This window comes from Phalacrocorax carbo, chromosome 6, assembly GCF_963921805.1.
Source record: "Phalacrocorax carbo chromosome 6, bPhaCar2.1, whole genome shotgun sequence".
NCBI lineage: Eukaryota > Metazoa > Chordata > Aves > Suliformes > Phalacrocoracidae > Phalacrocorax > Phalacrocorax carbo.
This window is the reverse complement of record NC_087518.1, coordinates 23,782,611-23,797,259: the sequence shown is the minus strand read 5'-3', so window position 1 is coordinate 23,797,259 and position 14,649 is coordinate 23,782,611. Positions and strand designations below refer to the sequence as shown.

General features: G+C 41.4%; 1 protein-coding gene across 2 annotated transcripts in view; it reads right to left on the bottom strand.

Annotated features, from left to right (window-relative positions):
* Nucleotides 1-14,649, bottom strand: part of BICD2 (BICD cargo adaptor 2) — a 92,674-nt gene that overhangs the window by 11,429 nt on the left and 66,596 nt on the right. For both annotated transcript variants that reach the window (XM_064454262.1, XM_064454263.1), the window contains exons 3-6: nt 13,930-14,082; nt 12,703-13,155; nt 10,707-11,726; nt 9,451-9,602 (exon numbers count right to left, since the gene is read on the bottom strand). In XM_064454262.1, the coding sequence (XP_064310332.1) occupies nt 9,451-9,602; nt 10,707-11,726; nt 12,703-13,155; nt 13,930-14,082 (1,778 nt within the window). The remainder of the gene's footprint in view (nt 1-9,450; nt 9,603-10,706; nt 11,727-12,702; nt 13,156-13,929; nt 14,083-14,649) is intronic.

Sequence of the window (14,649 nt, the reverse complement as noted above, 5' to 3'; positions counted from 1 at the left end):
TTATATGACAGGACACCTGCTGTGTTTTACTCTACTTAACAGTAGGCATTCAAACAAAGCACCAAGGCACACAGGAATTAGTGGTATGGACACAGCTACTTCAGAAAAATACCTGGGAGAAAAGTGTAACTCACTGTTGCAACCCAGGCCCAGGGTCTATCTACAAGGGGCACCTTCACCAAGGTTGAGTCTCAATATATCTGCCATTACTTATAGTACACATTTTAATTGCCAGACACATTTAAAGTCTAGAACAAGCGCATCAGTGTTATAAATATGACTATGCACAAGACATCACTCACATCTTTTTGTACCATAAGACAGTCAAATGCCTTCGTCCTGCCTGGACATCTCCATATTTTCACATGGGTGCTGACGGCCCAGACATTTTTCTCTCCAGACATCGTTCATCACCTCTACATTAAGCACCAGGAATAGGAGGCAAATGCTGTTACTCCTGTCTGGGAATCCCATTCTGGAAATCTTCAAAGTCACATTTTCTGTGTCTGGCTCCTCTGAGCATTTATTCTATAGGATATTTTTAGAGAAGTTGAGTACTTCTACTGTGTGGAGTCCAGTATGAAGACCCTTTGGCTATAATTCTCAATCCAGTACGGACTACACTGTCCCCTGCATGAATTCAAACTCCTTTATATTCTGCAGGCCTCTGATGTCCATGAACGCAAAAATATTGTCCCAAATGCTTTGGATACTTAGAAAACTGACAGAGCTTGTATGATTCTGAACTGACATATGTATTCATTTGAAGAACCTCTTCTCCATTAATGAACAACAGCTAGCTGCTAGTTTCTTGTGTGCAAATTGTGGTTTTCTTTCTTTATCATAAGCACTATCTTGCAATTTTAATCTCATGTTACATGCCGTCAGTTTTTCCAGTATGTTCTAACACTTGCCCCCTTGCTGACTTGTTGCAGAGTTTGTCTCTCCCTTTATTTACAGTTTGAAACACTGGAACATGGGGATAACCATTATTTACATCTATGCATATTTGTTCTCTGCTTTACAAAGTCTTCTTCTTCTGCTAGATTTCTTAATTCCTGTTCTAACTTTACTTTAGAGGGATGAGAAATGTCTATTCTCTTACTACCCTTGCTTGTTCTCAGGCTCTGGAAAAGAAACTGAAAATACATGAGCAGCAAAGATGAGGAACCTGTGTCTTTAATCAGAGGAGTGAAGATGTATCCTAAGTCACTTCTCAGAGCCAGTTTAAGTCGGTCAGGGATACAACTTCATATAATCGTTTGGTTTTGCTGCCTGACCCTGAGCAAATAAGCCGGCGAGGAGCCAGCTTGGCTGTCTTTACTCCATCTGCTGCAAAAGTCTGGATGTAACCTGTCACACAGGAGGTGCTCCTAGAGAGAAGAGATTACGGTGTCCTCCCATGAGTGCTTGTAGTACTTAACATGCAAGTCAAAGAGACAAGAAACTTGCAGGCTGTATCAAAAGACAGAAAACAGTAGAAAAATAACACAGGGAAGAGAAAGGTGAAAAACCATGTTGCACCTTCATTGTGTCTGGTTTCTGACATATTCTATATTGAGTAGAATTTTTGGAAGGATGTTTACTAGCAAATCAAACTCAAGGAAAAGACTAGCATAACAAAATAAAATAAATTTTTCTTTTTAAAATGCAAAACTGTCTTTAAACTCTCTTCTTGCCCAATCCATGACAAGCTTTTCTCAGTGCATTCTTTTCTTGGCCGTGAAGTGATGGCCAATACTGACCTCCCGCTCTTCATCTAACCATCGTTTAAGGACTTGAACCTGAACTGCTAGTTGATGTACCTGTGTATCTGTGCTTCATTATCACTTGCAGTGTACTCTGGAAATTGCAGATTCACAGGTGTTCTCCAAACAACTAGCAGAAACCTACAGCCTTATTCCTGTCTCCTTCCTTACTGAAAAGTTAAGCTAAACAACCCCCAAGCTTCAATTCCAATCTGGATTTTTCTCATCTGTTTTGATATGGTATTTCCCACCCCCTTAATAAATTCTAAGAAACCTGAGCTCTAATGTGCTTGCAAGTTTGAATGACAAATTGCTTACAGGCAATCCAGAAACACATCTTGACCTACAAGACAAGGAAACCGTGCTTCACTCCGACCCCAAATCATTAGAGAACAGGACATATTCACTTCAAGTTCCCTCAAAGCACTTGGGAGAAGCTCTTTATCTAGCAAAGAAAGGAATTAGTCTTTCTTCTTCCAATGTTTTAGAGGAAGATGATTCATTTATCTCAAATTTTCTACTAACCCCCCCCCATCTCACACTTAAGCAGGTGTTTCCACTGCTCTGTATTTTAAAAAAAAATCACTTTCAATTTTCTTAACCTACTAAATGAGAGTTAAAAAAACATTTAAGCCTACCATAAAATATTTTTAGAGATTAAATAGTTTTCCCAGAAAAACCAGCAGCAGCTCCTGGCTCTGTGCTCCCTATGCACCCCTTTGAAGTGACCTGAATATCACCAATAGTATCTACCTGTAGTGTGGGTACTCCTCACTTGCTGCTTTTTCCTCACTTGGTGATGTTAATATAGGGCATTGGTCCCATTAAACACAATAAATACTCAACACTTTGAAAGTAGCCCCTTTTCCATATATACTTGAACAAAGGCCTGAGTGAAGTGAGTTAACTGCAAATATGTGCTCTTTCTATTTTTTTGTTATAGAGATGCAGTTAAAACTCAGAGACAGTTCAAACTCTGGGAGTAAACACTGCATTTTAAAGACTTAACTCTGCCTTTTAGAAATTTCAATTGGATATTTTATTTGAAAACAAACTAGTTATTATATATATTATATATAATATATTAAATATTATATATTACATAATATATATTATCTATAATATATTATATATAATATATATATAATAGTTATCAGTTTATGCTGTCCTAAGGTTAAAATTCTAACATGAGTGGTTTGCGTGAAGCCATATTTTCTTTTGCCAAATTGAAGGATTTATTCTTTAAAATACAGAACATACCCACCCCAGACATTATTGTGGTTCAATGTTGCAAGTGTACTATCAAAGTGACCGCTTTCTTTACAATGTTCAATCTCATCGTGTGAATACAAGCTATTCTGTTTTAAATTCCTAAGTACATATATTCATAACCCCCTCAAAACAGTAACCACAGTAGTGCATTTTGTATGATGAAATTTGCGAAATATTATTTTGGAAAATATTCTTTCAAACAGCTGCTTCAGATAGCAGGTAAAGTACAGGAGCCAGGTGGATCCATAAAGAGAAAATACCACTTCACATCTTGTAATAAAGCTGAAGGCTGCACCCTAACAAACATTTGCTGCATCACCAGCAGGCCTTGTTTATTTACATTTTGCAGCATCCAAAATGCCTGTTAGCAAGTGCAAACCTACTTGTCAAAAGTAAAACAAAAAAAAGATGTTCAGCTTCTCCTCAGATTTTAAATGGAGAAGTGATTGCATCTATTTTTTCTGGTGAAGAGAGAGTTTACTAATGAATCAAAAAGTTTGACTGTAATACAGTGATACATAAATAGCTATTATAGTCTAATTAAGCAGATAAATTCAATTTTCAGCTCTACATAATAGATTTTAATCTGGCTTCCAGTGCTTTGAGTCTGTTTTTACATCCCAATGGGGATATGTGTGTTGATTAAGAAAATCTGGACTGTAACAGGACAGCTATCGCACGTATCTTGATTTATTCCTTTCTACGACAGCTTAGTTTTAGGTGTACAGTGCTGCAGCAGTCCCCTCAATGCTGGAAGCTGTTAATCTGTGTTTTGCAAGGATTCTTTTGTCTCTCTCATAGAATCATAGAATCATTAAGGTTGGAAAAGACCCTTAACATCATTGAGTCCAACTGCTAACCTATCACTGCCAAGTCCACCACTAAACCACATCCTCAAGCACCACGTCTACCCTTCTTTTAAATATCTCCAGGATGGAGACTCAACCACCTCTCTGGGCAGCCTGTTCCGATGTTTGACAACCCTTCCGGTGAAGCAGTTTTTCCTAATATCCAACCTAAACTTCCCCTGGCACAGCTTGAGGCAATTTCCTCTCATCCTGTCACTTGTTACTAGGGAGAAGAGACCAACCCCCGCCTCACTACAACCTCTTTTCAGGGAGTTGTAGAGAGCGATAAGGTCTCCCCTCAGCCTCCTCTTCTCCAGAACTAAACAACCCCAGTTCCCTCAGCTGCTCCTCATAAGACTTGCTCTCTAGACCCTTCACCAACTTCGTTGCCCTTCTTTGGACACACTCCAGCACCTCAATGTTCTTCTTGTAGTGAGGGGCCCAAAACTGAACATAGTACTCAAGGTGCGGCCTCACCAGTGCGGAGTACAGGGGCACGATCACCTCCCTGCTCCTGCTGGCCACACTATTCCTGATACAAGCCAGGATGCCATTGGCCTTCTTGGCCACCTGAGCACACTGCTGGCTCATGTTCAGCCGGCTGTCAACCAACACCCCCAGGTCCTTTTCCTCCAGGCAGCTCTCCAGCCACTCCTCCCCAAGCCTGTAGCGTTGCATGGGGTTGTTGTGACCCAAGTGCAGGACCCAGCACTTACCCTTGTTGAATCTCATACCGTTGGCCTTGGCCCAACGATCCAGCCTGTCCAGGTCCCTCTGTAGGGCCTTCCTGCCCTCCAGCAGATCAACACTTCCACCCAGCTTGGTGTTATCTGCAAACTTACTGAGGGTGCACTCAATACCCTCATCCAGATTATCAGTGAAGATACTGAACAGGACAGGACCCAACACTAAGCACTGGGGAATACCACTCGTGACTGGCTGCCAACTGGATTTGACTCCATTCACCACCACTCTCTGGGCTTGGCCATCCAGCCAGTTTTTAACCCAGCACAGAGTGCACTTGTCCAAGCCGTGAGCAGCCAGCTTCTCTAGGAGGATGCTGTGGGAGACAGTGTCAAAGGCCTTACTATACTCCAAGTAGACAACGTCCACAGCCTTCCCTTCATCCACTAAGCGGGTCACCTTATCATAGAAGGAGACCAGGTTAGTGAGGCAGGACCTCCCTTTCATAAACCTATGCTGGCTGAGCCCTATCCCCTAGTTGTCCCGCATGTGCTGCGTAATGGCATTCAAGATGATCTACTCCATGACCTTTCCTGGCACCGAGGTCAGGCTGACAGGCCTGTAGTTCCCTGGATCCTCCTTCCGACCCGTCTTGTAGAGAGGTGTCACATTCACTAGTTTCCAGTCATCTGGGTCCTCCCTGGTTGACCAGGACTGCTGATAAATGATGGACAGTGGCTTGGCCAGCTCCTCTGCCAGCTCCCTCAGTATCCTTGGGTGGATCCCATTTGGCCCCATGGACTTGTGAACATCCAGGTGGAAGGAGCAGGGTGGTGACTGTCACCTCTTCAACAGCTGGGACTTCATTCTGCATACTATCTCCATTTCCCAGCACAGGGGCCCGACAACCCTGAGGATGACCAGTCTGACTATTAAAGACTGAGGCAAAGAAAGCATTAAGTACCTCAGCCTTCTCATCTTTCCTGGCAAGGTTACCTTCCGCATCCAGCAAAGGAGGGAGATTCTCCCTGGCCCTCCTTTTGTCACTGATGCATTTATAAAAACATTTTTTGTTATCTTTAATGGTGGCGGCTAGTTTTAAGTTCCAGCTGGGCCTTCGCCTTCCTAATCTTTTCCTCACATAACCTCACAACATCCTTATAGTCCTCCTAAGTCACCTGCCCCTTCTTCCAAAGGTGGTAAACTCTCCTTTTTCTTGAGTTCCAGCCAAAGCTCACTTTTCAGCCGAGCCAGCCTTCTCCCCTACCTGCTCAACTTACAGCACATGGGGATGGCCTGCTCCTGCGCCTTTGAGACTTCCTTCTTTAAAAACATCCAGCCTTCCTGGATTCCTTTGCCCTTCAGGACTGCCTCCCAAGGGACTTTGTTAACCAGACTCCTTAACAATCCAAAGCCTGCCCTTCTGAAGTTCAGGGTAGCGGTTTTGCTGACCCTCTTCCTTACTTCTCCAAGGATCAAGAACTCTATCATGTCATGGTCGCTGAGCCCGAGACAGCCTCCAACCACCACATCACCCACCAGGCCTTCTCTGTTCTTAAACAGCAGGTCCAGCAGGGCATCTCCCCTGGTAGGCTCGCTTACCAGCTGCGTCAGGAAGTTATCTCCCACACACTCCAGGAACCTCCGAGACTGCTTTCTCTCTGCTGTGTTGTATTTCCAGCAGATATCTGGTAAGTTGAAGTCTCTCACGAGAACAAGGGCTAGAGATTGTGAGACTTTAGCCAACTGCTTGTGGAGTACTTCATCTGTCTCCTCATCCTGGTTGGGTGGTCTATAACAGACTCCCACCAGGATGTCTCCCTTATTGGCCTTCCCTCTGATCCCTACCCATAAGCACTCAACCTTATCATTACCATCGTTGAGTTCTAGACAGTCAAAACACTCTCTAACATACAAGGCTACCCCTCCACCTCTCCTTCCTTGCCTGTCCCTTCTAAAGAGCTTGTGGCCATCCATTGCAGTGCTCCAGTTGTGCGAGTCATCCCACCATGTTTCCAGGATGGCCACTACATCATAATTCCCCTGGCATGCAATGGCTTCCAGCTCCTCCTGTTTATTGCCCATGCTGCGTGCATTGGTATAAATGCAATTCAGTTGATCTATTATTCTCTTCTCCAACACAGGTATGCTACCCCCAGTCTCATTCCTAACAAGCCTGGTTTTATCCCCTTCCCTCTCTCTAGGCTGAGGTCTTACTATATTTTCATTACTGATTAAAAATAGCTGGTAGTATTGTCAAATTAGCAGGATTAAGCTACTTTAAAAAGGAAATTAGGTCAGTTACTATATTCATGCCCAGCCTTCAACTCATATGTATTGCGACAGCACTCTGGCATCCTACTAAATGTGCTGTTTCCTGTGGAAAATACCAATCTGTGTGTAGCAGCCTGCTGCATCTCACGCTTGAACACAACACTGAAACATGGTGGGGGAAAGGCCCCACCACTTGTTATTAGTCTCTGCTGATACAAACCTTTTGGCCAGAGAAGAAACACTGTAGACTGTTAAGAGGTGCTCCATTAGCAGGTTGTTTGCAATGGTAAGACAAATTGAGCTCGTACATATTTCTGATATTCGAAACACACCTGAATATCAGACTCCAAATAGCTTTTTAGGTTATATTCCACCTAGGAACACTCCCTCCAAACCTACCTTACCTGAAATGGAGGCTTAGATGAAATAACCACTGACAGAGCAATGCACTTGGCCAGCCACAGAGCTACTAATACTTTCTGACTAGAGATCAGGGAGGGAAGGGGTGACAGTACCTCGCCTGCAGTAATAGGTCTTGATAGCTATCACGGCACCCGAAACACTGCGTACACTGGGTGAAAGAAGCAATGCATCATGCTCTGTGCAACGGCCACCATCTCAGGCTAGATGCAAACACAAGGCCCAGCTGCTTATCTGCCATGAAACAATCAGGAATGCAACGGCTCACAAGACAAAAGGCTCAACGGACCACATCTTCACTCACTCCATCCTCAGCTTTTTGAGTCCTCCTTTGCTCTTCGCCCCTTTTTTTTTCACTACAGTTGCTAAATAAAGCATACATTCAGAAATTATAGTTGTTCTTTTAGGCAGGGGAGTCTGTTGTGCACCCTGAAACAGAGCTCACCCTTGCTTCTAATCACCTGCAACTCCCTGTGAGAGGTCCACAGGTCCACGATAGAGCACTTAAGTCTGTTGCTTTCAGAAAAACTTTTATTTTGCCTCCAATTTCCCTACGCCAAGGAATCTTCATTATTTTCTTCCCAATAAAAGGACAAGATTGACCTCTAGGTAATACACCAACAGAAAGGCAGAGAGAAAATTCCCCCTCTGGCATTTCTCTGACAATTTTTCCTCTCCAAACCAGTTCACAGTCACACTCTCACTTTCACTCTAGGGCAGAAAATTAACATGTAGGGAAAACATACTGCAGTAACATGTAATTTAGACAGCTAGCTATATGAGTCTAGGAAAAATAACTGGAAGTTAACAGTATGCTTTTTTCTCTTTCCTCTCAGCTTCAAGCTGATCTACAACTAAGAGACTGCAATTTCTGCATATTAATTAATACTCCAGAAAATGAGAGAGGAAAGAAAGTAGGACAAATGCAGCCTGTACAGGTCATTCCTTTCTGTAGCATAACATGCTGCCACAGTTCAACCTTTAGCATTCCTTGGTATCCACTTCTCCTTTCCCTGCTCACCCACATGCATAGATACTGCTGAGAAAGGCTGAATCACCAAGAAGCCTAAGATTACTCAAGGAACATGAAAGCTGCTGTAGAACCACCCCTACAGAAGATCATACAGAAAAGCCTCAGGAATCTTCATAAGCACCCTCGTGATTCGTTATTACGGTACTTTTTAGCAGAAGACAGAAAGAAAATATTTTCTGTGGGTTTTTTGTTTGTTTGTTTTTTCCTTTTTTAAAAAGTGTCCAGAGAAGGGAGAGAATGAAGAGGATAAGCACATACAGACTCTCTCATCCCCTTGGGTTAGCTTAAAATCAATTGTCTAGGTCACATTAAAGAGCATCCTTTACAGTCTCTCTTCTCCATCTTCTTTAGGCAATGCATGGAATATACAGGCAAATGAACATTGCCAGGGATGTGAATCCCACCAAGCTGGGACTGACAACTTTTAGATACAGCTTTTTCTTTTCCTGTGTTCCAGGATCATCCCCACACAGGAGCCAGCTGAACATTCCCTAGCTGTGAAGCAGATCTGTAGTTTGTTACATGATTTGTTGCCTCAGAATTCCCCAAAAGAAATGAGTAGTCTTAAAGAAGAAATCAATGAAAGTAGCAGTTAAGCAACATGCAGATCAAAATAGCATTTATCACTTCTACAGCACGTGACATGTCAGCAGGTATTTTTTTTGTCTGTTAACACCACAAAGCACAACTAAGAAGAAGCAGCAAGTTCCAAAGACATGCGCAACCCAAATCAGCTCATACAGGTAAACAAAATGACAGAGATGCCGACTGCATGATGGACAACCTAGGAATAACAAGATGTTTGCAACATCTTTACTTTTTTTCTGGACCATTACAGGTCAAGGAGTCATATTTTCACTGTGTAATGAACGCTCATTTTGCATTGTTAAATGTCACTCCTCCTCAGAGTTATGGCTTCAAGAACCAGGGATTATCTTGCACCCAAATTGAATAAATACTGCTGCAACAACTTCTTGTTTTGTAGCAACAAAATGGATCCCTGCCATTTTCCTCATCAGTAGGAACACATCACAGACAAACACTGTAAGCAACAAACTTGGAAAAAGGCACCCCACCCTGCCACTCTCTGCATGGGTAGGTAGGCAGGATGTTCAGCTCTTCCCCCAGACAAGCAAGGAATAACATTTTGCAGTGTTCATATGTTCTTTACCTTGTAGCAAACATTGCTCTTAGGGAAGAGAAGGTAGCAGCATCTTCTTTCAAAGCCTTCAGTTCATTTCGCAGCTTCATCATTGTCTCCGTAACCATAGCTTTCTCATTTTCATACTTGCTTTTTAAGTTGGCAAGGGCTACCTCTGCAGTCTATTGTTTACCAAGAAGAACAGAAACATACTAGTTAATGAAACTCTTCACAAACTTGTTGGCTAAGAGATTTCTAATCACTATTCACATAATGAAACATTTACTTTGCACTGGAATGTTAAACTTCTGGTCAACTTTTCTCGTACCAATTAAATAAAACTTTATTTTTGAATACTGTAAACAGATCGGACATATGGATCTTCTACTCCCATTAACCACACAGCAGCATCAAGGAAGTTACAGAATATATATTTACTGACACCTCTCTAACTATTAATAAATTAAACTTTACACACTTTAACACAAAGTGCAAAAAAAGTCTATTTAGTATCTCTATATTCAAATGCATTCATCAATCACTTGCACAGTTCTCTAACCTTTAGAGCATTTTGCCTATCTTATGTTTTGGGACACCTTTATTAAAATGTGCAAAGGAAAACTGAAAGTATGTATCTGCTTCTTAAACAGCACTATAGTTTTTTTTCTAGTGAAAGCAACTTCAATTTACATTAACTTTAGAGGAGACATGAAGTGTGTCACATGGTATCTTAATGGCAGTTATTTTAATCTACTGCACTGCTAATGTATATCAAACGGCGCAGCCCATCCCCCAAAGACTAATTTTACCTTTCTCTCCTGTTATTTTGACCATGTTCTTCTATCACATCCTCATTTTGAAAGGCTTTCTTTTATTTTGAAATTTGAGAAGTTTAGATGTTTGTAAGTTTATGAACTCTTCTAAGGTAACTACTAAAATTCTTTCAAGTAGAAAATAAGGTTTACCTCTTCATTTTAGGTGTTCCGCATTTATTATAATCTGATATAATTTAGAGAGGCAGTAGACTGAAGCTACCTTAAGCTTAATAAAGTCTCATGAGTAAGTGACAAGCAAAAGTCATTTAAACCCCCAACACTTAGCTTTACAGTAGGACAGCCGTGTGCCTCTAACAAAACAGCCTGCCTCAGCCTTGTACCAAACAAATACCAACCACAAAAGCTCCACTCAGTTGCAGTTACGGCAGTATGACCTCGAAGACAAATTCTCTTGTGTTTATGACCTAATTCCCTGACGCTATAACCTTCACATCTGTAGGACCTGGTTACCTGTTTGTTGGCCTTCAGCACAGTTCTCAGAGTTGCTATCTGTTCTCTCTTGGTGCTCAGCAAGGACTTCAGCTTCAGGATTTCTTCCATGAGAGCTTCCTTGTCTTTGTCCACCACTGGCCCAAGTTCTTGAGAGGCAACACGCTGCCTGGACAACTCGGTTGTTCTGTCCACAGCAGCTTGCAGGTGTTTGATCTGATCCCGGATTATAGCAATTAAGTTGTAAATGTTCATTGGTTCCTTCCGAGGATCTGACACAGGAGATGGCAGAGATGACACTGGAGATGGGCTGCTGTCACCACTTCCATTCTCTGCCTTTCCTAGCTCTATAGTTAACAGCCCTTTAGAAAGAAGAATGGGAGACCTTCTTCCCTTCATCTCTGGACTACTGTGCCCACCTTTACCTTCCTTGTAGTAATCCAGCATCACTCTGTTTGGAGTTTCATTGTTGCACATGCAGACATGGTGGTATAAATTGGCCAGTTCTTCACTGAAGGTAACTAGTTCATCTTGGGCCACACTGAGGCTACCCTGTGTTTCTCCAGCAACATCGCTGACTTTCTTCAGCTCCTTCTCCAGTCTGGCCACCTGTTCTCTATCATGCCAACTGGATTTTTCTAGTGAGGTGATCTTTTCAGTGAGAGCTTGGCTCTCAGTCTCGTATCTGCTCTTCTCTTCCTCATATTTAGACTCACATTCTTTGTATTTGGCCTTAAGATTTTTAAGCTCTTCTTTTAGGTCAGTAATCTCTGCCACAGCCACTTTGTACTTGCACTCCAGGATCTCTGGCCCATTGATGTCAACCTCATAATAGTCTCCATCTTCGTGGCTGTCTCGGTCCTTCTCATTGTCAAGGGCAGACTGGCGTTCCTTGCTGACCTGGAGCTTCTTCATCGCATTCAGATTTTCTGTGAGTCTGCCAACTTTCTCATGCTGCTCTGAGAGGGCTCCCCGTGTATTTTCCAGCTGCTTCTGAGATTCCTGTAGCGTTGTTAACAAGCTCACCTTTTCTCTTTCCATCTGAAATGCATGAACACAGACATCTACGTAAAGGGAACTGTATCACTTAAATGGTTTTATTATAAGAGACAGCAACTTAGCCAATGTCCATATGGTTACAGAAATCCAATCACTTGCACATTATGGAAAGGGTTATTCAATTTATTCTAAAACTGTCTCAAGTACAGTGTTCCTTGCCAATTCTTTCTCATTTCCACTTCAAAATGCACATTTTTACATATTTTTTCCACAGCTCGTGGTCTCATTGTGAAAACATCCTTTCAGCTGAAGATAAGCTAAAGTTTACTGATATCTTGCAAATTATCAAGTAATTAGAAAACATGCAGCTAGTCTATGGTGGAAGTTGGAAGATCATGAAAGACTCCGAAATACTGAAACTTTTAAAGTTTCTCCTCTGAAAGTTCTCATTCTGAAAGAATCCAGCATTTTTTTTCCCACAAAGGCTTTTTCTTACAGAATGCCTTGAAAATACTTGACAAAATAACTTCAAAACATTTCTAGGCAACCCAATTATGTACATTGTTTCAAACTCTCCAACCTCCCAATAGCACAAATATAACACAGAAATGCTTGGTACTGATTAAAACTTCAAGTTCTTTGAGCTAATTACAGAAAATAGTTATGGCATACAAAACTCCTTTGTATGAAGATGACTATCATTTTTGAACAAAACACTATCTTTCTTGCTAGTGATATAATGAAGCAGACACAGCATGTGCTGCACAGAAAATGCATTACAACTTTCCTCCAAACACAGGACATGACTGCTAGCTTCAAAAAAAAAAATAAAAAGCAGAACAGAAAAAAAAGCTAGGGTTTTCCACTATTTAACATCCTCAAATTCTAAATCAAGCAAAGCCTTTATGAACATAGTTCATACTGTATGGTGGCCATGTGACCTATTCAAAAGACTGAACTTACAACCCAAATAAAGTCTAGCAGCTATTTGGAATATACAGTTAGGAAACCCATTTACCTGTACAAGCTGTTGTTTCAGCTTCTGGATTTCAGAGATGTTTAATTCACTCAGAAGATCTGAAACCAGACTTGGGGCTGGAGGGAAGTTTTCATTTTTCTTGGGCGTTGATGTACTGTTCTTGCCATTGTTGAGTTTGCTGAGGCAGTTTTGTTCAAATCCATTCATGATTTCATCATTATTGGGCTCTGTGGTTTCATCACTGAACTTCAGTCCATCCAAAGAGACGTTCAGGTGGCTGTTGTACATGGAGTCATTGATGTTCATGTAGTGAGAGAGCTCCTTACGAAGATTGTTCTTCTGCTCCCGCTCTGTCTTCAGCGTCTCTAAGGCCTCCTCAAGCTGGCGTTCGGAGATCTCCTTCAGCCGCATGGCATCTTCTAGCTGGCTATTGAGAAATTCTGTTTCCTCTTCAAGCCTTTTGATTTCATGTTTCAGGCCTTCAAACTCCACCTGGAGATATACAAATGGAGGAGGAAAAAATCCTAATGAAAACGTCTGCCCGCAAAGCACTAAGAAATTTTACTTTTGAATGTTTGCTTTCATTAAATATGGTGAGAATAGAATAATTTTTTCAGTTCTGCAATCTAGTTTTGGCAGTTTGACTACAAACACTGCTAACATAATTACCTTCACAGAGATCATGGAATAAAATTTCTAAGCAAACCATCAAATGTTCTGATCTATTCCAGCTTAGTTAAGACAGGTGGGAGATAGTGTGTGATACAGAGGCATCACAAAACAGGCTCTCCTAGCACATTATGCAAATTCTTTCTTTTTGATTAACAAATTCCCCGGCCAACCTTCCCACAAATTGAAGTTCAATACTTCCAAAACCAAGCATCACAAAGCTATGCTTCTGACACTGCTGCTAGAACATGCTTTGCAGAGTTCTGCAAAGAGACATTGAAACACTAGTGTAGCACAAAGACTAAACCAAGTAACAAAGCAGACCGGTAGAGACTTCGTTTCCGAAGAGAGACAGCAATGGAAGGACTTAGAGGTCAAAGCAGAAGCAATAAAAGCCTTATGACTGCATATAAACAGAGTCAGAAAGGACTTAAACATTTTGAGACAACTCTTGGTACTAAAAGATAGACCTTATAGTCTCAAAAGCAGTACAAACAGAAAAGAAGTGGCTGGGGGTTCAAACAAGACAGAACCACGCCGTAACAGAGGAATTAACTGGTACTACCAAAGAAATGCTCACTATTTTTAAAAACTTGCCTGATTTTGTTTCAGGACAGACACTTGTTTCTGGAGACAGATGTTCTCCTCTTCAAGCTCAGTGTAGTCTTGCAGCAAACGTGCTTCTCGGAATTTGTATTCCTTAATATCATCTCGCAGACGGGCCCTTTGGATCTCCACATTCTGATTGACCTGGAAAAACAAAGAAACCCCAAAATGATGGTGATTTGGTCAGCTACAATTAAATTTCAAAATTTTATCCTTCCTAACGTGCATTAATCAATTACATTCTATTCAAACAGAAACTCTCTCCCGGCACCAAAATGAAATTACAGAAAACCAAGTCAAGTCATTGACTCAATAATTAGATTTTTGTTTTCTTGCATCTCTTACAAATTTTCATCCTTGACTCAAAGAAAAGTTAATGAGCAAGCAGGGAAAGCACCACTCATGCCTATGTCATCTCACTGGCTGTAAGCAACAGGCAGAAGTTTTCCAGATCAGAAGTCAATGTCTGAATCTGTTAACACTTAAACAAAAAGGGCCTTTTCACATGAGAAAGACAGATTCAGATGACTCCAGATGTTCTTATTTGGACATGTATTTGCTGCTGCATTTCAACAGACCTTTTCTTTATGCAGTAATTTGGAAATATGTTCTAATGAATCCTTTTGGAAAGAGACACTAAGTTAGAACTCAAATGAAATCCAAAATCCCAGGTAGAAAGAAATAGCAACTGTGGTTGACTTATAAAATATA